This window comes from Odocoileus virginianus, chromosome 11, assembly GCF_023699985.2.
Source record: "Odocoileus virginianus isolate 20LAN1187 ecotype Illinois chromosome 11, Ovbor_1.2, whole genome shotgun sequence".
Classification (NCBI taxonomy): Eukaryota; Metazoa; Chordata; class Mammalia; order Artiodactyla; family Cervidae; genus Odocoileus; species Odocoileus virginianus.
The window spans coordinates 29,926,887-29,951,921 of NC_069684.1; the positions used below are offsets into that span (position 1 = coordinate 29,926,887).

The 25,035-nt window shown below is 60.5% G+C and overlaps 1 protein-coding gene across 4 annotated transcripts in view; it reads right to left on the minus strand.

Moving 5' to 3' along the window:
* MEGF6 (multiple EGF like domains 6) overlaps nt 1-25,035 on the minus strand; it is a 100,775-nt gene that overhangs the window by 36,353 nt on the left and 39,387 nt on the right. For 3 of the 4 annotated variants that reach the window (XM_070474173.1, XM_070474174.1, XM_070474172.1), the window contains exon 1: nt 4,112-4,401. The exons of the other annotated variant lie outside the window; for it this stretch is intronic. In XM_070474173.1, the coding sequence (XP_070330274.1) occupies nt 4,112-4,274 (163 nt within the window). In that variant the 5' untranslated portion in view covers nt 4,275-4,401. Of the gene's footprint in view, nt 1-4,111; nt 4,402-25,035 lie in introns of those variants that run through there. 4 annotated transcript variants of the gene reach the window in all.

The window sequence follows — 25,035 nt, forward strand, 5'->3', positions numbered from 1 at the left end:
TGCCTAAATCACACAAGCCTCGTCTGCCCGGCCAGCCCCTTGGCACCCGGGAGCCCTTCCCGCCTCCAAAGCTGCCCTGCCTGTGACTGTGGCCGTGACCAGCGGCACAGGCAGGGGGCCATGAGGCCCAGCCAGGCTCCCCAGTGCCCACGGTTTGCTGTCAGCCTGTCCAGATTACCTGGGCCCAGCGGCACAGCTCGAGGCCTCCCCCTCCACCTCCCGGCTTATGGGTGGGCGGGCATATGTCCTCCTGCTGCAGTCCCTCCAGCTCTGAGATCAAGGCCCCTTTACTGAAATGACTCATTCAGAAAGCAAGGCAGGACTGAGTGACCGAAACCATGCCGGCCCCACTCCCAGGCGGGCCACTTGGTGAGAGGTCAGAGCTGTTCTCAGCCACCAACCGTGACCTGGAGCTGCTGACGCTGTGATGACCTTGTGACCGTGACTGCGGTCATGCTGTGACCCGAGGAGCCCAGGCTCAGTTCTTAAGGAGGGTGTGGTCAGCTGAATAACGGGCCCCCCACCCCCGCAAAGAGGACGAGATCGTCGTAATCCTGGAGCCTTACACAACGAAAGGGACTTTGCAGGTGAGATGAGAGATTATCCTGGAGCTTCCAGGTGAGTCCAAGGTCATCACACAGGCCTTACAAGTGAGAGAGGGAGGAGGGCTCCATACAGTGGAATCCTACTAAGCCATTAAAAAAATAATAATAAAAATAAATAAATAAAAGGAAACAATGCCATTGGCAGCAACGTGGATGGACCAGGTGATCATACTAAGTGAAGTAAGTCAGACAGAAAGACAAATACCATCTGATATCACTTATACGTGGAATCTGAAAAAAAAAAATCTGAACTTATTTACAAAACAGAAACAGACTCACAAACACAAAAACAAACTCATGGTGACCCAATGGGAAAGGGTGGGAGAGATAAATTAGGAGTTTGGAATTAACATACACATTCCCGTATAAGAAAGCAGATAACAAGGACCCACTGGTATAGCACGGGGAACTATACTCAATATCTTGTAATAACCTATAGGACAAAAGAATCTTTAAAAAAGTATATATGTGTATATGTGTTCAGTAGCTAAATCATGTCCAATTCTTTGTGACCTCATGGACTGCAACCCGTCAGACTCCTCTGTCCATGGGATTTTTCAGGCAAAGAATACTGGAGTGGGGTGCCATGTCCTACTCCAGGGGATTTTCTCCACCCAGGGATTGAACCCACATCTCCTGTGTCTACTGCATTAGCAGGCAGATTCTTTACCACTGAGCCACCTGGGAAGCCCCATATATGTGTGGGTGTGTGTATGTGTAACCAAACCCCTGGTGAAAGGAATGGCAATCCACTCCAGTATTCTAGCCTGGGGAATCCCACGGACAGAAGAGACAGGCAGGCTATAGTCCAGGGGGTCGCAAAGAGTCAGACACGACTGAGCGACTGAGTACACACATAACCAAATTACTTTGCTGAACACCTGAACATTGTAAATCAACTATACTTCCATTAAAAAATAAGTATCTAAAACAACAAAAAGATGCTGCTCTGCTGGCTTTGAAGGTGGAGGAGGGGCCACAGCCAAGGAGTCCAGGTGCCTCTAGAAGCTGGACATGTGGGAAAGCAAATGCTCACCCAAAGCCTCCAGAAGGGACCAGCCCTGCCAGTACCTTCATGTTAGCCTTTCTCGGACCTCCGACCTCAGAACGGTAAGGTACCAGAGACCTGGGTGGTTTTCAGCCATCAGGTTGGGATAACATGTCCCAGAAGCCACAGTAACTGAACACAGAGGGAATAAGCATCTAGTAGCCTCTCCAGTGTCACGGAGGCTCAGACAACCTGACCTGGAAATCCAGGTTCCCAAAAGACCACTCTGGCCAGCCCGGCCACCTGACGGCTGAGGTGAGAGCCGCTGTGGTCTCAGCGGGGGCGGAGGGCGGGAAAGGGGCTGGGGGCACTCCCCTGGGTTCTGCGCTGCAGGCTGCCCTCACCTCCACCCCACACACTGCCTCCACCCGGTGACCCTGGCAGTGGGACTGGTGCCCTGAGACCCCGGCTGAGCACTGGCCCCTTGGACCCTGAAACTACCGCAGATCATCTGCTCTCCTCAGAGACATGGACCTTGCTCAGGCGTCCTCTGGGCCAGTCTCTGCTGCTCTCCACGCCAGAGGGCACACGCACAGCCCTCCCAGACAGCACGGAGAGGGCCCGGTCCCCATGGCAGTGTAGCACCCCCAGCTGAAAGGGGGCTTGGAGGCTTCCTCCTCTGCCATCCTCCCCTCGGAGTGTCAGGAGACGAAGCCTGCTCCTTCTAGACAAGCAGGCAGAGCCGCTCCCACCCATACTAAGGGCTCCAAAGCCTCAGGACAGCCCCAGGCGGCAGCTGTTTGGTTGCTGGGAGCAGGAAGGCCAGGGTTACCAGGACAGTCCCTGGGGTCTCACTGCTCCCCTCACCTGAGATGTGAGTGGGGATGTGGCAGCCTGGGGGTGGGTCACACGCTGGCATTCAGGGACACTTCCCTGTACAGGAGCCGTTCCCCTGGAAGCCTACGGGACTAGCTGGGCAATGGTGCCTCTGAGGGCCCATCGCCACACTGACGGGAACCCAGAAGCACACAGCCCCAGAAGAAACCACCCCAGATGAGCCTGTTCTGAAACCTCAGCCACACTTACAGGAAAACCTGAACCCCCGGGATCCCTCCAGAAAGGTCCGCTCAGCACATCCAACTTTGTTGTCCTGCTTTCCCCAAACATGACGCAGGGTCCTCGCCCCGGACAGCCCATCCCATCATCCACAGGCCCTCTCTTGGCCCCTTCACATGCCCATCAGTTCTCAGAACAGAGCGGGGACACCTGATTCCCTAAGCCCAGTGCTGACCGCCCCTGCTCAGCCCCAGGCCCTTGGATGCTACAGGCCCTCAGCATTTAGTGCCACCCATGGTGGAATGGCAGTGCCGGCCTAGACTGAGTCACCCAGGGGGAGAGCTGCTTACCCTGTGGGGATGGGGTCTGGCCCCAAAGGGCAAGTGACAAAGCCAGGGGAGGCAGCGGACTTTGTCACAGCCCAGCCCTGCTGCTCAGAGATCTGTGTGTCCTCTGGTGGAGAGCAGCACAGACTGGCCCAGAGGACAGCTGAGCAGGGTCCATGTCTCCACAGAGACCAGATGTCCTGCACAGAACCACACTCAGGGGCCTGGAAGGCCGTGGAGGGGAGCCCAATCCTGGCCCTGCTTTAATAGCTCTGCTCTGGACCTGCCTGCTCCTGCCAGACAGACGGCTGCAGCCCAGAGACAGTGCTGCGGGCAGCAACTGCACCAGGGGCTTCAGGGTCCTTGGTGCACGGAGACGCAGCCTTGCCCCACGCCGGGTGTCGAAGCATCGCAGGTGATGACTCACGGCACACCACACCTCTCGTCACATTCCTGAGGTTGCCAGACTCCAAACTCCATGGAACCCACAGACGCTCAGGAGCTTCCTGGAGGAGGCTGGCCCAGCGTGGGTACCAGCGTGGAAGAGGCAGGACGGACTCAGGACAGGGGTTCAGCTGCTTCCCAAGGGCTGCTGGGGTCCTCCCAGCTGACCCTGCCATCCACAAGGCTGACCACACTCCCCAGCCTTGGGGGGCGGGGTGTGGGGAGGGGTGACAGGACAGCACCTGCCACATCCACACACAGCCCCCAAGGGGCCGAGGCTCTGGGGACCCTGGAAAAGGAAACTCTACTCCAAGACCCCAAGGGCCTCTCTCTTCGGCCTACCCTACCCCTCCTGCTTAAACCCCGGAGCTGCTGGTGCCGCGGGGAAGTGCAGCCCTGGTGCCCACGGGCAAACACAGCTGCTGTACGTTTCTCCTCCCTCTGGTCGAGGGGCTGAAATGCTGTCAGCAGCCCACGCAGCCAGGCCAGAGACGGGTCAGGAATGTCCGATGACTCAGGGCACACTGGGCCCGTCCCAGAGGCAGCGGCTGCCTCCCCGTCTGCACCAACCCCGCTCCCTCCAACCACGCCATCAGCCTCCCGGGGTGCAAACTGTGAAGGAGGAAAACAAAGGCAGCACACGCGGGACAGAGCGCATCCCGCCCGCCCCGCGCAGAGCCCGCCGCTCCCACCTGGCCTCCGGTTGCCGGCGCTCACGGGGTAGCCGGCCTGGCCCAGGTGGCATGGGTAGCAGCCTCTCCACAGGTAGCGGTAGTGTGTGCCCGCGACTCGCACCAGGCTCCCCAGCAGCCCGAGGTACCAGATAGCCGCCAGCCCGCTCCGCGGCGCCTCCATGGCCCATCCGCTCCCTCCCGGCTCCGGGCAGCGCGCACTCGGGTCTCCCGGCTTCGCTCCGCTCGGCGCCGCTGGAGCGGCTCTGGTGGGGCGCGCCCCGCCCCTCGCCTTTCTGTTCTCCGCTTTCCCTCCGCCCCCCGCAGGTAAGGGCCAAATCCTCGCTGCAGCCAGGCCCCGCCCCGCCCTGCCCCCGACTCTCAGAAAGAGCGCGGGCCCCCCTGCGCGCCTCCCGCCCACCCGCTCCGCACATTCCTACGCGCGCGCTCACGCATCAGGCACACACCCAGACCCATCCACAGGAGCAAGCACCCCCACACAGACACGTGCACAAGCAGACCCAAGTGTGCAAGACGTACACAAGACACCCAGAGTCCTGCATGGACCTGCACGGGCACATCGATACAAACGGGCGCTCGCACAGGCGGGATCCCTGAGCCAACAAGTTAAAGAAAACGCAATACAGAGGTGGATGGAGGCCACCCTGGCAAAGCCCCCGGGCTCCGCCAAGGCAGCTCGACAGAGGTTGCGGAGAGTAGGGAACCGGCGCACTTTGAGGCCACACCACGGCAGTGGATGTCCTGGGGGTGAAGACTCCCCCAGGTCCCCAGCCCGGTGTCCCTCATCTCTCCACTGGTCCAGGACCAGTACCTGCGGGAGCCTGGTAAGGCACCACTGCACCCGTACAGCAGATGGGGGAGGACCCGAGCCTGCAGGGACAGTGAGCCCCAGGGGTGAGGCTGCAGAATCATGGACACTCCTCCAACCCCAGACCACTGGGCACAGCCAGTGGTCCCAGATGTGTCAGGCAGCCCTCCTCAGGGGTGGTGGGGTCACACTGGCTGTTCACTCGAGAGACCTGTGCATTCAGGCCTGACGAAGGCTGGGCCCCCAGCCCCCCATCTCGTGTAGGCTTGTGCTGATCCCCAGTGGCTCACCCATGGCACCCTGCCTGAGCCAGCCCTATCCAGAGACTGCTGGCTGTCATTCTTCACAGCCCACCTGTGGGCAGGGTTCAAAGGGGCAACCTCAAGCTTGTGGAGAGAGGCACTGTCTCGCCTTGTCCGGTCCTGTCTGCAGCCCAGAAGCCAACTCATCCCACTGTCTGCCCCCACCACCCGCCCGCCAGGTGCCAAGCAGTGCAGAAACAGGCCTGCCTGCCTGTCTGCCCCAGCCTTGGGGGTAAGCCTCTCCCCACCTCCCCCAGGGCAGCACCACAGCCTGTGGATCCCAGCCTGTCAAACTAGGGAGCCCCCACAAATCTCCCAGGTGGACACACTGCCCCGTGGCCATTTGAACAGTGCCTTCCACAATGTGCCAACTCTGTTTATCACTGCAGCATGTATCACATTTGCTCCCAACAACACTAACAAAAACTTGAGGGTCCCTGTGCAGCCACCAGTCAGGCTGCAGGGAGCAGGGGGGTGCTGAACACAGGTGTGGGGCCATAGACACTCTGCTCCAGACACTGCCAAGCATCCCACTGCTCAGCCTGGCAGGGGGTCCGGCATGCAGACCTGGTCACCGAACTTCCTTTTTTAATTATAAAACATTCGTGGTTGGGCTGGGTCTTCATTGTGGTGCGAGGGCGTCTCCCTGCGGTGTCTTCTCTTGTTGCAGAGCACAGGCTCTAATCACGGGCTTCAGTAGCTGCAGCATTCAGGCTAGTTGCTCCACAGCATGCACCGACTCTTGTGACTTCCAGCCGAGCTCTTTCCTCACCGTCTCATGGTCCCCATATGAAGCAGGTCTGTGCCTCCCAGACGCACCTATAATTAAACCCTCATTCTGCCCAGAAGGGAATCCTCCAGCCAGGTGCCCACCTAGACCCTGCCCTTTGCACACAGGGTCCCGGACATTCTCATACAGTCTTCATCCAGGGGATAAATGACAAATGCAGGGTCACAGAGGACAAAGGCGGCCGCCGACGGGGACCAGGTCTGACCTAAATCCTACCTTCATTGGGCGTCCTCCTCCAGGCTTCTGGAAACATGGCCTGCCCAGGCTACCAAAGGGCTCTCCACGTGGACCCTGGGCACAGCACATCCAGGAGGCGCTGGCTCCAGACCCTGGCTCTTCCATCCCTCGTGGGTGGCCTGGCCCTCCCAGCACCCCAGTGTCCACGGCAGCCAAGATGCCCACTCTTCCTCCTACGCACACACAGCAAGCTCCTACACATCTGTTGAGTGCCAATCCCAAGAGGCCTTCTCTGCAAAGTTCCCCAGCCCGCTCCCCCCAGAGCCGCCACTGCCAACTCTGCTTCCCCTGCAGCTGGCCTGTCCCTCCTCCCCGCTTCAGCCCTCACTCCCTCGCTCCTTTCCCTCAGCGAGGACCCTAGTGCCCGCTCTGGGCAGAACCCAGTTCTAGGAAGCAGAGCCGTCTCCCCCGCAGCCCAGCTGAGCCCGAGACAACTCGTGACATGATGAGCTCAGGCGGCACCTCCCTAAAGGACCCGGGGTGGGGGTTCAATGGCTCCAGGCCTCCATCCCCGCGAGGCTGGGCACAGTGTGATGGCGGCCAGCCGCCGCAGCCCAGGCAGGGCCCATCGGCCTCCCCAGTGCCACCAAGTATACGCAGGCGCGCGGCTGTGGTCTGGAAGCGGTTTGGGAAATGCTTTCCCGATGCGGAGACTGGGCTGGTGTCTCTGCCCAGTGGAATGTCTGTGTGTCAGCAGAAGGAGCGGACCACCCCCCACCCACCGCCCCGCCAACCCGCCAGGCCGGCTCCAGCTTTCCTCTCCAAGCTAGGCAGCCACCGAGCTCCTCTGCCAGGACCCAGACTGGGGAGAGGTCCCCATGCTGCCCCTGCAAAGCTACAGCTCCCCTTAGTGCTGGGCCCGTCCCACCCTAGACCCCTGAACTGGGGCTTCAGGGCCAGGACTGCCATGTCCCTGGGGTCAGCAGGAAGCAGAACAAGGCGCATTTCCTCCCCACACTTGTGGTATCTGTCCCTTGGTGCTATGGACACTTCCTCCAGGAAGCCCTCCAGGAGGCCTCTCGAGGTCCCAGGTCACCCTGTGGCATGCTGCCAACCTGCTGAGAGGGAGGTCATCTTGGCCTCTGGCTATAGAGCAGGTACTGGGGGAGCCTGGCTGGGACTCGGAGCACTCGATGCCTGCAAGGGTTGGGGGGGTGGCCTTGCATCTCCCACCCGAGTTCCTAGGGGTCAAGACATGGGACAAAAAGGCCCTCCAGTGGGACACGAAGAGACCAAGCCCCACCCCAGGCCAGGGGGGAATCCCTGACCCTTCCTGTCTGGCTGGGGGATGGGGAGAAAATAAACTTCTCAGGAGGAACTAAATCTTCTGGAGGCAGGTGGGGTTGTGTGTGTAACAGAGAGAAGAGACTCGCAGAGAGGTCCCAGAGGTCCCTGCCCCGACCCCAAGGTGCCCTTCTTGCGAGGGTGACAGTCCATGGGCACAGTGGATGCTGGATGGGGTAGCTGTCACTGGCTACCCACTGATCACCTACATTGCCCTCTGTGTCGGGCACTCCACGGGGTTGGCACTGGACTGTGCCCACTCACAGGTGGACAGACAGACCCAGAATGAAGCCACATGAGCTGGTGGGGCATAGGGGAAATGCAGGCTGGGGCCCTGCCTCCACCAGCACCTCCTGCTGAAGTCAAGTCTCACGTGACTGGCTGCAAGGCTGGGGGTGCTGGGCAGAGGCTGGATTGGAGGACCCTGATGGCCGAGAAAGCAGAATGGGAGCCATCAGGGGGCTCGAGGGGCACTGGGACCACGAGAGGGACTGGCCGGCAAACAGATGGCCCCCGACAGGCCCCCAGCTGCAGGGGAGAGGGCCAGCAAGGTGCTGGAAGGAGGCCTTCCTTTCAGGTTTCTCTTCAATCTGCCTTTGGGGGCTCAAGCCCTCTCAGCCCAAAAGTCCCCCTCCCCACCTCCCAGTCCCCCAAGGGGACAAATGTCCTGCTTCGTTGCTTCCAACCTAGATGGCCAGAGCCCAGCCCAGCCCAGGAGGTCAGTTTTCAGCTGGGGTCCATTGTGGCCCCACACAGGCCCAGGAGAACCGCCCCCGGAATGTCCCTCCCAACCCCCTGTCCCAGGGCCGCCATGCAGTGTTATTTTGGGAGCGGAGGCAGGGCCTGGCCTCCAAGAGTTGTCAGGGCGTCAGCCTCATGGTAAACTCATTACCCACCCTGGGCCCTCACTGAGCCAAAGGAAGGAAAATGGAAACCACGGTTGTTTCCGAGAGCCCAGCTGCCGCTCCTGGCTGCATCTGCCCTGGGCTGAGGCCAGGCCCCCTCTACACACACACACGCACGCACGCAGGCCCTGGGAGAGCCCAGGACAGAGCAGTCACTGCCACACGTACCCTCCTCCAGAGACAAGACGGCTGAGGGGGAGGGCAGACCCTGCCCTGTGCCAGGGAACCAAGGCCTGGCTACCCCACCGAGGCACCCACAGCGGGCCAGACACGAGCCTCGCTGGAGGCCCCCCATACGTGTACATGTGTGTGCACGCATGACAGGGCCCTCTCATGACAAGCTGCCTGCTGCCTCCACTCAGTGGCCTGAGCCATGTGCAGGTCAGGGTAAGGCCAGGTCTGACCCTGGGGGCACCTGAGCCCGCAACACTGACAGCCTCTCCACCGGCACAGCCCCCAAGGCCTGACTCTCATGGGGGACATCAAGCTGCCCAGGAGCAGTGACTCCAGAAGGGGACAGCCCCGGGGCTCAAACTGTACTCAGCGGAGGAGAGTCTGTGAAAGCAGTGACAGGGGAGGCTTCCTGGAGGAGGTGGCCTTCGGACACGTGCAGAGCGGAACGTAAAGATGGCTTGTTGGAGGGCTTTGGGGGCAGATGCAGGGCTGCTGGTGCAGAGGCAGGAGAGGCCCAAGACGGTGAGTGCCAGATAAGGGGTCTGACCCAAGCCATGGTCCTGGGCCTGGCCTACAGCGGGCACCCAGGAGGTCTGAACACACCAACAAATGGACAGCCCACTTCCGGCCCCCACGGTCACTCCTCTGCTGCCCCTGTCCCATCCAAAGGCCAAATCTGTTCACAGAACACCAGGGTCGTGGAGGCAGCAGCCAGGTCCGGCCAGGTACCCAGGTCAGCCAGCACTCGTCACCTCCCAAGGTGCCCAGGCTGCAGCCGACATGGCCACCATGGCTGCTCCTGCCTCTGAGGCCCCGACAGCGCCCCCGGAGTCCTTGGGGCCACTGCTGCACAGACAGGGGTCCAAGCCAGCCGCCATCCACATCAAGTGCAGAGCGCGCTTTCTAACCCACAGGACTGGACCTCCCATCCCCACTCTGAGCACCCACGCCCACGCCCCACACAAAACTTTTACACTGGGGGCGCGCCAGCCCCTCAGGTCTCATCATTACAGGCATTGGATCTTTTTTACTGTTTCCTCACCAGAGAGAAGGAACGCCCTCCTCTCTGCATTCTGGAGCAGGGTCCCCGCCTGGCCCCACCCAGAGCTGCTCTGGCCAGACCCCAGGGAGCAATGGGATTTGATCATGGGATTTGGGGTGTTGGCTGAGGGTTCTGTGGGGTCAGGAGCCCAGCTGCCCAGCGGGGTCTGGAGCAGAGAGATGAGAAGATGGGGGTGGAGGCCCAGCCCAGATCGACCTCGGGATGGGGGTGGGGGAGCTGGAGAAGATAAAGGGTGTATCCAGGAAGGTCCAGCCTCATTACCGCTGGGAGAGACAGAGACAAGAGGCAGCCAGGAGACACAGACAGCAGGAGAATCCAATTAGAAGGCCAGACTCCAAGGGAAGAGGGCCTGTTGGGACCAGCGGTGATGGACGAGACCTTTCCCACCTGCAAGACAGAGGCAGGGCAGAGGCCCGCCCCTCTCTGGGGCCAGGCAGTGAGGGCCTGAACCACCCCTCCCCATTCAACCTGCCTGCCCACCTCCAGCCCAGCCAGGAGGGGCTGCTCCCACTCTCAGGAGTCACAGAGATGGGGAAATACCTGTCCTTCTGAGGCTGCAGGCCCCGTGAGCTCCAAGTCCCCCAGTTGCCCCCATCTCTCAGCTGCAGCCCCCGGACCACTGGGAGCAGAGCTGGGACCCCTGGGATACAGGAAGACAGGGGCTGCTGGAGCCTCCGTTTCCCTAGCCCAGGGGCCCTCCGATCCTGCTAACTCCTCTGCTGGGGCCCCTCCAGCCCATATTCTCTGCTGGTCCTCCTCATGGCAGCCGCCTCAGCCACAGGGTCCTGGGCACTTTGGGGTTCACTGTTAGGATGCATCTGCCTCCTCCCACTGAGCCCCAAGTCTGAGGACTATAGCCTCTGAGGGTCACACCTGTTCTCAGTCACAGCCCAGGGAGAGAATCAGCCTTTCTGCTCCCGCATCTAGTCCTGCAGGAGGCCGTGGGCACCCAGATGGTGACCACGCAGAGGCCTGCAGGCTGCCCGTCCTGGGGCCTCCGCCTGGGCTTTGGGGATCCAGGCAGGCCCAAGGGGGGTGGGCCTCTCCTGTCACCGGCTAGCTCTGAAGGCTGATGTTGAGGGCTGTTGTCTCCTGCCTTGGCCTTAACCAGAAACATACCTGCCAGAATCTGCTCATGAGAGGGATGAGCGAGCCAGAGTTGGGAAAAGAAAACTCTTAACCTCTCAGCGCCTCTGACAGCAGAGGCACTGGGACAGCCGCCTCTTTGGAAATGCTGCCATCCTGCCTGGAGGGACCGCGGCTGGGGCCAGGCTCCTCACTCATGTCCAGAGCACAGCCAGCCAGCGAGCCTGGCCTGGGAAGGACCAGATTCCGGGCCTCACAGGAGTGAGGCCAGCGATTTGCATGCTGAAGGCCCAAGTTCACTCGCGCTGGGCTGCTCGGCCCACAGGAGTGCAATGAGCCCTCCAGCCGGCATCCCCCCTCGGTCTCATCTGGAAGGGGCGGGTCACTCAGTAGGTATTTGCGGATGCCCACTCTGCACTGGACACTGCTAGTGCGGGCCGTGAGGAACGAGCAGGCAGCCCCTCCAGTTCCTCCAGCTCCCGAGAGGCCAGCAGGCCACCCCTAGACAGGGCCTGAGCACTGGCTTCGGTGGGACCTGGGCCCAGGGCGGCTCACGACGTCGCTCTGGGCTTCATCCGCCGCACCCGGCTGTGTGACCTAAATGCACTCCTGCCCCCTCTGGGCTTCTTGCTCCTCTGCATAAAGTGGGGACCACGGGGCGCTGTGAGCGCTGAGCAGACAGGTATGTGGGGCTACAGCCAGAACCTGGCATAGAGTGCAGGCTGGGCAGGCCAGGAGCCTCTTCACACCCCCACAAGAGTCCTGCCACCCTCCCCATTCTCCTGACTCGGGCAGCTGGGTTGCCAGGAAGTGACAAGTCCTCCTAGCACTAAAGGCTCTGAAGCCCCTTCTGAGGAGGCACTGCCACCTAGGGGTGCCACAGCAAGAGATTCAGAGAAACCCCCCACGAAGGGCCACGGGAAGTGCAGATGGACCCCGCCCGGGGCAGGAGGATGAGGGTCCATAGCGGCTCCCTGTGCTCCCACCCCCATGGCCGCAGGACAGCACAGCTGGCTTGGGTCAGCCCACGGCCCTCTCAGCCCAGGCCGGATCCCCAGGGGCTTCCTAATCAGGACACGTCACTTCCCACGTTCCTGACTCTCCCTGGGGACAGACAGGACCTGGCAGCAGTCGGCCGGAGCAAGTGTGAGAGAGGATCCCCGTCGGGTCGGACGAAGCTTGACTGAGTTCCCACCCGGACCCAGGCGGGACGAGCCCCCGGCAACAGCCGAGTCAGACGGGGTGAGGGGCACGGCCCACAGCGTCCTGAGTGCAAGGCCTTGGAGCAGCCCCTCTCCCTCTTGAGAAGGGTCGGTCCCATGGTGGGGGCCATGCAGACGCCAAAGCTGGGGCCGGGGGGCTGGAGTACAGAGCACCTCTACTTTCTCAAAGCCTTGACCCCTCTATGGGCTTCTCACAGACACCCCGTTAAAGACCCTAGCTCTGCACTGGATACCCCCATAGCCAAGGAGTAGTGGGGATTGGGGACGTGCTGAGCCCCCAGGCAGGAGCCAGCCGTTTTCTTTTCTTTTTTTTTTTTTTAATTTAATTTTTTTTATTTATTTATTTATTTTTTCCATTTATTTTTATTAGTTGGAGGCTAATTACTTTACATCATTACAGTAGTTTTTGTTATACATTGAAATGAATTAGCCATGGATTTACATGTATTCCCCATCCCAGTCCCCCTCCCACCTCCCTCTCCACCCGATCCCTCTGGGTCTTCCCAGTGCACCATGCCCGAGCACTTGTCTCATGAACCCAACCTGGGCTGGAGCCAGCCGTTTTCATGTTGGACTGAGGACTCCCGCCAGACTGGCTGCTCCCTGCTCAGGCCCCCCACCCTTACCCACACCCTACCCTGAGAGTCACCTGCTGCCCCGTTTCCCAGCCCTTCCTGATCTCCTGGAGGGAGGGAGCGAGCAGCCGGGGCGGAGGGGGGGCGGGTGGTGGGAACCGTGGAACTAGTTCAGGAAGAATTCCACCCTCAGCACCCAGGGAAGGCTGGCCCTCAGGCCTGGACCCGGGAGGCGCTCCCCAACCCCTGGAGTCTATCCCAGGGAGACACCCTGATTTTCTCCAACCGACAGGATTAATTTCCCCATGGCAAGGTCTCTCAGACCTTCAGGCCACACCACCAGGCCTGATGGAAGGACCCACCTCACTGAGGGACTCAGCATCCACCCAGCCAGCACAGTGGGAGGGAGTGAGGAGGGGGAATGTGCCTTGGCGAGGCAAGGACCTGCCAGGGTCCCTTGGGGGTTCTGATCCCCATCATAGACCTGGATATCTCCAGGCTAGTCCCTGCAGACCTTGGTCAAGAGGAGGCAGTGAGGCTGGGGTGAAGGGCTCAGGGCCTCAGGCTAGGGTTGGGGGGGGTTCAGCTCAGGTTGGGGCTCCCCTTATCTCCATCCCTCGTGCCCCCCAGCCGCCCCTGAGGGGTAGGGAGCCTGCTGCCAGCACTGAGTCCTCTCAGGGGTCCTAAGAGCCAAGGGTGTCATGAGCACCACTTTCCAGAGGAAGAGGCTGAGGTTTAGAGGTCCCCAGGGTGCTGAGCTGAGGCTGATTCCGGAGTCTGGCTCTAGGGGGGCCTCCCCAGAGGGGCCGACATGGAAAGCCAGGCGGTGCTGGACAGGTGCTCAGGGCCCCAGCAGCTGGGATGGGAGCTGGACCGTGGGGTCCACGTTTCTCCCCAGGACCCACCTCCTTCATAAAGCGCAGGTCTGAGCGCACCTGCCCGCGGGTCTCTGGGGAGGGCTGGCACCGGTCAGAGGCCGCACCCTACGAGGACACTGCGGGAGCAGCAGAGGGCTACAGCCTCACCTGGCAACGCGCCCTTCCCCAGCACCTGTGCCCCCCAGGAGGAGGGAGCAGGGCTCCTGCCATAGATGCCCCCCCAGAACATGACAGACACCCTGGCCTGGCGCTGCCCCCTGGGCAAGGGCCAAGGCCCGCTCCAGCCAGGAGCCTGTGCCAGTGCTCAATGTTTTACAGCATCGATTAATCACCGGGGCGGTTTCTGGGCTCACCCCACCGGCAACTCGGCGCGCGGCCGTGTGTGTGAGCGGGCAGGGCTGGCCTGTCCTCCGCAGTAACATCTTGATTTCCTGTCCGCTCTGCTCACATTCGGCCGGCCGGCCGCCCCCAGAGCCCCGCTCACTGGCCGGAGCTGCGATTTCAGGGGCGGCGGGGGCTGGCTGAGGGACAGAGAAAACAGCAGGCGCTTGGCTCTCAGCAGAGCGCTCTCAGCCACGCGGTGACTCGGAGCCTCAGCCATCCCAAACACGCGGAGCCGGTCAGCGAGCTCCCGGGGGGCCGAGGAGGGGCCGGGAGGGAGGAAAGGGTGGGCACGCCAGGGTGAGGGCAGCCCCCTGACTGGCCCCCTCCTGGTCCTCTCAGTACCCCTGCCTTCAGCCAACTGCCCGGTGGCAACCGCCTCGCCCACCTGTCCTTGAGACCTTCTAAATCAAGGAATTCCAGGGAAGGCATCGTGGCAGGGCCTGCTGACCCTGCGCTGGGCTCCAGCCAGTGGCCAAGATGTGCATTTGCGTTCCAGGACCACTTCTGGCCACTGGGCCCCAGGTCAGCATGGGGCGGCCTGAAGCACACATCAGAAGATGCCCAGCCCTGGGGCAGCCCCAACATGCCCCCCTGGCCCTGGCTCGGAGCTTCCTGGGCACTGACAAGGGGCTGGGTTGCACACCCACCGACTCTGGGGACTGAGGACCAGAAGGATCAGGGACGGGAAACCCATGGGCCAGTCCAGCCCTATCTGTAGGCCACTGAGCTGGGGACGCCTCACGGCAGGGACCCCAAGTATAGAGGAAAAGGCTCAGAGAGGCTGCAAGGTCTGCAGTGCGCCAGTGGCAGCGGTGGGCAGGAGCAGGGCCCTCACCCAGGGGCACCTGCAGCGGGTGGAAGGCCAGGGGACCTCCATGCAGGAGCACATGTTGGGGGGCTGCTCTGTCTTGCATGCAGGCACCCCTGGGGCTCATGGAGGCCGAGTGGGTGAAGGAGGAGGCCGAGAGGCTGGGAGTGGGTGAAGGGGGCTGAGGCTCCCGGAGAGACTGCCCCAGGCCTGGCAGGTTTTAGGCCCCTGATTCCTTCCCGACACCAGGCAGCCACTCCCACTTTAGTGGGCACTAGCAGGAGAGTGGACACAGGTCTAGGAAGGGGCACTCCTTCCCACCCCCAACTCCACCTGCACTCAGGGTGCCCTCGGGTGGGACAGCGGGCCGTGGAGGGTCTTGCCAGCCCAGCGGGGCTCAGTGCACAGAAGGGGAAACCTGAACGCAGGTGGGTGATGTGCTCTGGTTCTGTCTGGTTCTGGCTCTGTCTGACAGCTCTGTGCTCCTGTCACCCAACAAGCACAAGGTCCCCGGGCCCTGGGCTGTGAATGACAGGTCACAGCCACCTCTCTGCTGCACTTGACCCCCCACCCAGTTTCCCCTCCAATGAAGACATGCTGGAAATGAGAACGGTTTGCAGAACACCCCAGCCAGGGCAGACTCCCCCCAGCTCCCAGACTCCCAGCCCAGTAGGCTATGATCCCACCACCAGCCCCACCCTGAGGGATGGCTCACAGCTGGTCTCTGGCAGAACCAAAGACAGCGTTCTGGTTGGGAAAGGAAGCTTGGAGAGATGGGAGATGACAATGGCTGTCTGACATGAGTCAGGGGAGGGAATTCAGATGCCCGCCGGCCCCCATTCTGTGTGCTCTGGGGGGCCAAGCTGCCCACCGGTTCCTGGGGTCAGGGACCTGGTGGGGGAGCGCAGGTGTGGGAGTGTGGGGGACAAGGAGGGACGGCACGTCCTCCACCCCATCCCTTGTTTTCTCGCAGACTCAATGCTAAGCTAATCTGTTCTTCTCTCTCTCCCCAAATCCAGGACATTTCCTCTTGTCTGTTCTTGGTTTTGCTGACAGATTGCCAGCGATGGCAGAGAGCTGTGACAGGCCCAGAGCTGGTGACCACTTCCAGACTGGCCTCAGCAAGCCCTTGCAGGGGTAGGGTGCCCCCCAGCGTCCCCGTGCTGCCCAGGCACACAGCCTGCCCTCTGACCCTCGTGGGGGCCATGCAGCTGTACTCAGGCCTGCCAGCTGCCCACTCATCCTCCCCAGCAGCATCCCCAGCCCACGACCTGCCTCTCCCCACCCACCAGCAGAGCAATCTCCCTCCCCAACACAGCACCCAGGGTGCTCTCGACCCACATCAGGCTCTCTGACCCACCGAGGCTCATTTGGGGGGAAACGTGGATTCTCCAAAGATGCGAGGGGCAGTCGGGCAGGGAGGACCCCAGGGAGCTGGGCGCCACCCCCAGGACCCTCCTCAGAGCAGCCCAGGGGTAGGGAGGAGGCAGCCCCAGGGAGCAGTCAGAACAGGGATGCTGGGGCCATGGCTGGGCGGCGGGGGCGGGGGGCCCACCTTGGCAGGTCTTGCCGTCTCCCCGCTGGCGGCCGGGCGGGCAGCTGCAATAGAAGCCCCCCACGGTGTTGCGACACTCACCCTCACAGCCCGCATGGCTGGTGGCACACGCGTTCACATCTGCGAGGGGGAGACGCAGGTGAGCCCGGCACAGGGCCAGGAAGAAGCTCAGGACCCCACGGCACAGGAGGACGAGGCCCGGCAGAGACGGGCAAACCTCACCCCTCCAGACAGGCCTCACGAAGGGGGACCCGCCGAGTCATCCAGCAGCTGGGGGGCCACCCCGCCAACCAGATCCCTCCCCGCGTCCAGCACCCGTGGTCCTGTGGTGTCCCAGTGTGACCTGGCAGGACTGTCCCTCGGGGCCAGCCCGGCACAGGAGCGGGCCCTGCTCCCTAAGGAGCCATCCTCGCTTGCCTGTGTCCCCCCGAGAATGGCCTCTGCCTGTGTTCCATCCAGCTGTGGGTTTGCCAGGGAAACCAGGCCTCCCCCAGCACGGAGGCCAGGAGGAGGCCCCCACTGTCACCCCACAGCTGCCTGAGACCTGGCAGTGGGCTCCATGTGCCCCCGTCCTGACCCAGGTCTCCCCCATTCTGGTGTGCTAGGACCCTGTGGCATGTGAGTCAGGCCTGGGGGGTGGGGGGACGCCACTGGGCTCTAGCGTGGAAGGCAGAGTGGGCAGGAGACCCCACCCATGAGGCCACACTGCCCACAGCTCCCCTGTCCTCTACCAGGCCTTTGTGGGTGCAGGATGGTAGCACTTCTCCTGGCATAGGGCATGTGGCAGGGGGCCCAGGATGCCCACGAGGGGCTGGTGGCACCATGGCCCCACACACCCAGCCGGGGCCCAGGGGACTTGGGTGCCTCGTTTTCCAGAACACCTCTCGGGTATAGGGTGACAAGGGGCCCAGGCCCTTCTGCCCACACCCAGGCCCCTGCTGGGCGGCAAGCCCGAGGTCTGAGGGGGCTCAGCTCTGTCCTCCCAGCACCCCAATGTCAAAAGCGGGGGGTCCCCCAATCTCATGGGGAATGTGACCCAGAGGCAAGCGGAGATCCCCAGGAGCCACAGGCCATGGATGGCCAGGTGCCAGGACAGCCCACCAGGCGCAGTTGCTGGAAATGCTACCCCCCACCTGGAGGCTAAAGGCCCAGACCAGCCCGGGCTGCAGTCCCCAAGCCCAAGCCCCTGATGTCTTCAGCTCTCCTCTCCACTGGCATGTCCCTGGAAGGTCCCTGGGAGACCCCGAGCTGGGCTCAGGCTGCAGGGGCGGCCAAGGTCCCACGAGAAAGGCGGCACTGGAATGTCACCCTGAGCCCCAGCCTGAGGGGTTAACACTGGGAATTTTCTGGGAATTCCTAGAGAGTTACGCAGGGCAAGTCCACGCTCAGCCTAGCCCGGGAGTCAGAGCTTGGGTGCCCAGGGTCTCCCTACCAGACTAGCCTGGGGAGATGGAACGTGGGCCAGGCCCTCCGGCAGGCAGCAGCCAAGTGCGAGCCCCCCTCCCAGGGCCCACCCTGATACTCAGGCTGTGTGGCCGGGCAGCCGGCAGGGCAGGAGCCCAGCCAGGCGGGGCTGCAGATGGAGGGCGGGCGCCCTCTGGCAGCAGCCGACATGCCAGGGCCCCCAGGGCCTGGGCACTGCCGCCAAGGTGGGGTCAGCCTTATAGCTGCCTTCCAGCGCCCTGCCCCAACCCTGTGGATGCTGGTGATGGGGCCAACGTGACCTGGAGCCTCCAGGATTCCCACGTCCATGGAAAGGGCCTTCGTGCTGACGCTCAGGGTCTGTAACTCACAATGGCACATGCTGCGTCCCTCCACCCGCATCTGGATGCCATCTTGCAGGTGCCCAACCACGTCTGCATGGCCCTTACTGCCCCCTGCCCCCAGCATCTCCCTGCCAGGCACCTCAGCTCAGCTGGGCATCCACCTCCATCGCCACACTGAGCTGAGCCCCTTATGTCTCTGCACTGGGGAGGCTGCTCAGCCCCTGAATCTGCTCACAGCTGGACCATGCTGGCCTCATTGTGGGGGCTGAGCCCCCCTAGAGTCGGGGTCCCAGGGCCCAGCCAAGGCTGGCAGGAAGGGGGCCACAGGATGCCTTGTGACTACGGCACAGGCATCACCCCCAGAGCCTCCTGGAGAGAAGCAGAGCAGGCAAGGGGCTGGCCCTCCCTGTGCCCTGTCCCCAGGCAATGGCAGCGCCATTGAGAAGGAGATGACCCTGCCCAGGGCCAGGGAGGGGCTGGGCAGGTTCCGCAGGCTCCCCTCTGCTGGGCACCTGCCCTGTACACGGCTGGAGCTGGGGAGAGGGGGAGATACAGAGGTAAGAGACTCACCAGTCAGGACAGGGGAGGGCTTGGGGAACCACCCAGACTGCACATCAGGCTCAAGTCCCTGCTGGGGTGGTGGGGGTGGGGGAGGGGAACGGGCACTTGTTTGACTTCCCCAGCAGCTACAGGCCATGCTTTTAGTTCACAGCATCCATGGACCAGCACTGCTGTACCCCCAGCCCCTCAGGACCCATGCCTCAAGGGCATGGTGCCTTGACCTTGTTGGCTCCTTGCTATAAATCCAGCATCTAGACCACACAGCAGTGGAATGAACTTGTAAGGATAGGTGCCCCCCACCTCCTGTGCCTCCTGGGTACCTGGGGGGAAGGGGTTCCTGTTGTTCTTCAACCTCTAAGTCATGTCCAACTCTGCTATCCCATGGACTGCAGCATGCCGGGCTTCCCCATCCTTCACTATCTCCTGGAGTTTGCTGAAACTCATGTCCATTGAATCGGTGATGCCATCCAACCATCTCACTCTGTTACTCTCTTCTCCTCCTGCCCTCAATCTTTTCCAGCATTAGAGTCTTTTCCAATGAGTTGGATCCTTGCTTCAGGTGGCCAAAGTACTGGAGCATCAGCTTCAGTATCAGTCCTTCCAATGAATATTCATGGTTGATTTCCTTTAGAATAGACTGGTTTGAACTCCATGCTGTCCAAGGGACTCTCAAGAGTCTTCTCCAGCACCACAGTTTGAAAGCATCGAAAAAGAAAAAAAACAAAGCATTGATTCTTTGGTGCTCAGCCTTCTTTATTGTTCGACTTTCACATTCATACGTGGCTACTAGAAAAATCATAGCTTTGACTAGATGAACCTTTGTCAGCAAAGTGATGTCTCTGCTTTTTAATATGCTGTTTAGGTTTGTCATAGCTTTTCTTCAAGGAGCAAATGTCTTTTAATTTCATGGATGCAGTCACTGTCCACAGTGATTTTGGAGCCCAAGAAAATAAAATCTGTCATTGTTTCTACTTTTTCCCCATCTATTTGCCATGCAATGACGAGTCTGGATGTTGTGATCTTAGTTTTTTGAATGCTGAGGGGTTTTTTTCACTTTTTAAAATTAATTTATTTTTAACTGAAGGATGTTGAGTTTTAAGCCAGCTTTTTCACTCTCCTCTTTCACTCTCAAGAGGCTCTTTAGTTCCTCTTCACTTTCTGCCATTAGAGTGGTATCATCTGCATATCTGAGGTTGCTGATATTTCTCCCGGCAATCTTGATTCCAACCTGTGAGTCGTCCAGCCTGGCATTTCGCATGAGGTACTCTGCATATAAGTTAAATAAGCAGAGTAACAATATATAGTCCTGATGTACTCCTTTCTCCATTTTGAACCAGTCCATTGTTCTATGTCCAGTTCTTTCACTTCTTTACCCACATACAGGTTTCTCAGGAGACAGGTAAGGTGGTCTGGTATTCCCATCTCTTTAAGAATTTTCCATAGTTTGTTGTGATCTGCACAGTCAAAGGCTTTAGCATAGTCAATGAGGCAGAAGTAGATTTTTTTCCTGGAATTCCCTTGCTTTTTCTATGATCCAACAAATGTTGGCAATTTGATCTCTGGTTCCTCTGCCTTTTCTAAATTCAGCTTGTACATCTGGAATTTCTTGATTCACATACTGCTGAAGCCTAGCTTGGAGGATTTTGAGCATTACTTTGCTAGAATGTGAAATGAGCACAATTGTACGGTAGTTTGAACATTCTTTGGGGCTTCCTTGGTGGCTCAGATGGTAAAGAATCTGCCTGCAGTGCAGGAGACCTGGGTTTGATCCCTGGGTTGGGAAGATCCCTTGAAGGAGGGCCTGACAACCCACTCCAGTATTCTTGCCTGGAGAATCCCTGTGGACAGAGGAGCCTGATGAGCTGCAGTCCACGGGGCCAAAAAGAGTCGGACATGACTAACACATTCATACTTTGAATATTCTTTGAGTGAGACTCCCTAAATCCTGTATGAATCAGTATGGCTGATTCAGAAACCAAAATAAATAGCAGATCTTTCAGGTTTGGGGCAGTCCAGGGTTGTGGGGGCAGCTGTGGGTCCTGTGGGTACACCAGGGCAGTCAGCAGCCCTGCCAAGGGAGGGCCAGCAATGACCACTTCCCTGCAGGTCGGGGTGGGGAACTGCAGCAGCCCAGCAGCTGGGCCTCAGCTGAAACCCCAGGGAGGCGAGCAGCAGAGGGGCCGGGAAGGAGAAACAGAGAGGCACTCCACCCCACCTTTCCTTCCTGACCCAAGACTGGGGTGCGTGGAGCTCCAGGCCTTGGTGTGGAGACTGGAGCTGCCTGGGATTTCTGGGAGCTGACCCTGGGGAGTCCTGGCCCAGATCAGCTGCAGCACAATCCTCCTGCTTCCAGAATGATCTGTCAGCATGCAGGGCATTGTTGTTGTTGTTGTTCAGTTTCTAACTCATGTCCGACTCTACGACCCCATGGACTGCAGCACACTACAGTTCCCTGTCCTTAACTATCTTTCAGAGTGTGCTCAAACTCATGTCCATCGAGTCAGTGATGCCATCCAACCACCTCATCCTCTGTCACCCCTTTCTCTTCCTGCCTTCAATCTTTCCCAGCATCAGGGTCTTTTCCAATGAGTTAGTTCTTCGCATCAGGTGGCCAAAGGACTGGAGCTTCAGCTTCAGTATCAGTCCTTCCAATGAATATTCAAGACTGATTTCCTTTAGGATTGAACTGACTTGACCTCCTTGCTGTCCAATGGACTCTCAAGAGTCTTCTCCAATGCCACTGTTGTGAAACAGATTCCAACAGCTACTCCCTGCAGCCCCCACCCTCCCTGAAAGTGACTCAGCTGGCCAGCCCATCCCAGCTCCCAGCTGTCAAACACAGACTGGAATTATACAGGGGTGATGACACAGCCCAGAAAACCACCCAGGGACTGACCACCCTTCTTGCTCACAAAGCCAGTCTGGGGGCAGGGTGTGCCCTGAAAGCCCAGTGGCCTGGTCACCTGATAGGCTGATGCTCCAGCTTGTTGAACGGGTGGCCTGAGCCCAGGCAAGGTCAGGAGGTCAAAGGTCAAGCCCTGGCCTGGAGCTGCAGCCTGGGCCCATCTAATCGCTGGCAGAGGGCGTTCTGCTCCAGGAAGTGTCAGCAATTGCCCAGGAGGCAGGCACCCCGAAACTCTGGCTTCTTAGATGACCAGCCCAGGAGCACCCCCAACCCGAGGGAGGGGGTGTGGGGTGCCTCCGGGGAGACTGAGTTTCCTCCCATTTCTGGAGCGAGGCACCAGCTCAGAGAGGCCTCTGGTCCCCAAACCAGGCCTCTGGTGAGCGTGGGGTGTGGACTCTGACACCCAAGGCTGGCTCTCGATTCTTCTCACCTCCCCATCCACAGGGCAAGGCAGGAGGTGGCAACACAGCACTGTGAGTGTGCTCGATGACACTGACCTGCACGCTGCAAAGGGGTCGATCTTGTGTTACACAGATTACACCCCAAAAACGCTCCTCAAACCGGCCCCCATGCTGCACACACATCTCTAGGGATCTGCTACAGCAGCAAAGAGGTCCCGGGGCCCCAGCCCCTGGACAGCGCTGGCCCCAGTACAGGGCCCTCCCTCCAGTGGCAGCAACTCTACAAAGGCCCTAAGTCATAGCAGCCACCCAGCCTGGACGAGGGCTCGGAAGCTCTGGACCTTCCAGCAGACCTGGTGACCGAGGGATGCAGATTGAGGAGCACGTGTCCCAATCTCCTGGGGGAACAAGAGGGGCCCCCCCGAGAGAGGTGGCCTCCACACCCTCTCTGTCCATCCGCCAGCAACCTGGGTGCAGAGTTAGGGCTCTCCAGGTGGGGCAAATTAAAGATGAGGTGAACTCAAACAGCCACGTGGCAGTCTCTCTCCCAGGAACCAGGAACCCAGGAGGGAATGTGATCTCTTCTGGGACGAACTTGGCCTGGCCTGGGGCCGATGGTGGGCCTGGGAGCCCCTCAGGTCTGAAGCAGGTCATACCACACACATGGTTCCAGGGCAGGGCCCGGCTAAGGGACCCCCCCACCCAACCTGTGAGGATAAGGAAGTTTCACCCTGAGAACAGAGGCCAAGACCACACAAGGGGAGGCCGCCCAGCCCACCAGGCGGGGACCTGGCCGGGCCTCGGCTTACCAGCTGTGTGTGACAGTCGGCCCTCACCCCCACCGCCCACCCAGGAAGCAGGCTACCTGTCGGAGCCAGGATTTACAAGGCCCTGCCTGCTGAGGAGGCCAAGAAAATCCTCCCTGCCTACAGCCAGGTGTCACCCGACAGGCCAGGGCTGCTCCCAAAATCTCAGTTGGGACGAGTGACGAGAACCAGCTGGGCCAGAGTCGGCAAGGTGGGGCTCCAGGAACAGAGACAGAAGGGCCGGAGGTGGGGCTGGGGGCAGCCCTGAGCTCCAAGGAGTCTGAAAGGCAACTCCCCAGGCAGGGCTAGGCGGCTCCTTACCTTCCCGGCCCCCCTGAAGGGATAGGAGTGTTCAGGGCATCCCCAAGACCAGCACAGATGGACTGGCATAAGGAGCCCCCTCCTAGGGCAGGATGCATGGCCAGGACCCACCAAGTCTCTCTCCGCAGGGATGCTACCCCCCACCCCCGTGTCCTGCCGGCTCCTCCCCCCCAGAAGGCAGGGGACAAGTGGGGTTCCCTGAGAGAGCTTTCTCTGAGGCCGACGTGTCTGCTCAGCGCCCCGGTCCACAAAAGGTCTGTGCCTGCCTCAGAACATGTGCACCCCGCCCCACCCCAGAAACCCCCTTCCCGGGCACCTACTGTGTGTCGTGGGTGGGGGTTCCGGTCCCTGAGACGGGTAAGGGAAGACCCCTGTGGGGCTCCGAGCCAGCCTTGGGGGCAGATGCCACAGGGGATACACGGAACAGTGATGAACACGGGACTGGGCTCAGCCCTCGCCACTAGCCCGTAGGGGAGAAGGTGGCTCCCAGCGGTGCCAGGCTGGGAAGGCCAGGAGGGCCGAGGAGGAGGGATCCACGGTGGGCTGGGGGCAGCGCTACAAGCCAGGCCTTCGCTCTGACCCAGGGGAGGGGGAAATTCACCAGGAGCCAGGCCAGAGCTCCAGGGTGTCAGGCCACCATCAGAGGTGCTGGCAGAGTGTCTTGGCTGCCACGACAAAGGACCACAGAGCTGGTGGCTTAAACAACAGACATGTGTCCTCACTTGGCTCTGAGGCCACAAGTCTGACATCAGTGTCACTGGAGTTAAAACAGGTGTCACTGGGCCCACCCTGCCTCATGAGGCCTGAGGGGTGGGTGTCTCCTTGCCTCTTCCACCAGCCATGGTTCTGCAGGTCAGAGATGCATCGCTCCCATCCCCACACCCAGGCCTGGACAGCAGTGCAGGAAGGGGGCCTCCCTCCGCCCTCTGACCCTCTCAGTCAGAAGCTAGGTGGGCAGCACCCAGTACAGGCCAGGGGTCCCCAGGACACGGCGGGGGTCTGGGCTGGCTCGACATCTCAGCCACTGGGTGAACACGACCCACTGCAAAACCCCTCTGGGCCTTGGAGTCCTCGTTCCTAAAACGGGTGAAGGACACAAGGCCAGGGTATCCAGGGGACCCCTCCGAGAGAACTGAGCCTCATCAGCATTTTTAATTCCATTTGAGTCAGAAATGAAAGTTAGAAGTTGCACAGCCTCAGGGCCCGATCTGAGACCCAGGCCAGCGACAACCAAGGCTGGACTCCTGCTCATTCTCATGGCCCCTGGGCCCTTTACAAAAATGCAGAGGTCTCAGAGTACAACACAGAATCCCTTCCACTTCCTCCCGCCTCCCCCAGCTCAGGAGAGCTAGGCCAGGCATCTGCCTCAGCTTGTCCCAGAAGCTCCCTAACCACATTCCCTCCTGGGCTCCTGGCTCCTGGGGGAGAGACTGCCAGGTGGGGTGGGGATCCCAGCCCGCTGCCAAAACCAGACCTGCCCCTGCCCCTGGCTGAGGAAACAGTTACCACAGAAGACCTGCTTGGCACCCTTCTAACACCGTTAATGTGAAAATTGCCTGAAACAAGACCCCACCTCAAAAAGCTGTCCCACCACTGCCCTGGGCCTCCCAGTCAGAAGGACAGAACCCCAGCAGTCCAGGGAACCAGCTGGAGGTGGTCTGTGGCCAGCGGAGCCAGGTTGCCTCAGCCTGTCACGGAGGGAGCAGCCTCCCTTGTCTGGGCACCAGTTTTGGCCATGCGAACGGGCCACCCTATGAGTCCATGTTCAGTCCCCCACCCTACCAGGAGTTCCCAGTATGACGAGCAGGGCCAGATGGCCCACGACCCTGGTCCAAAGAGGACCCCCTTCCCCACCAGGAGCAACCTGAGGCAGAAAATGTCACACATGCTTTGCAAGGTTGCCATGGTAACTGGGAGATCCAAAGCTGTCTGATGGGATTAAACTCACACAGTTACCTCCTCTCAGATCAAGAGCGAGCGGGGTGGGAGAAATTCACGCAAAGACAAGATGCCCGCTGCCTCCATCCGACACACACCAGGCTCCCCAGCACTGCCCTCTCCGCAGCTCAGGGCCCTTCAGGAAGGCAGCACA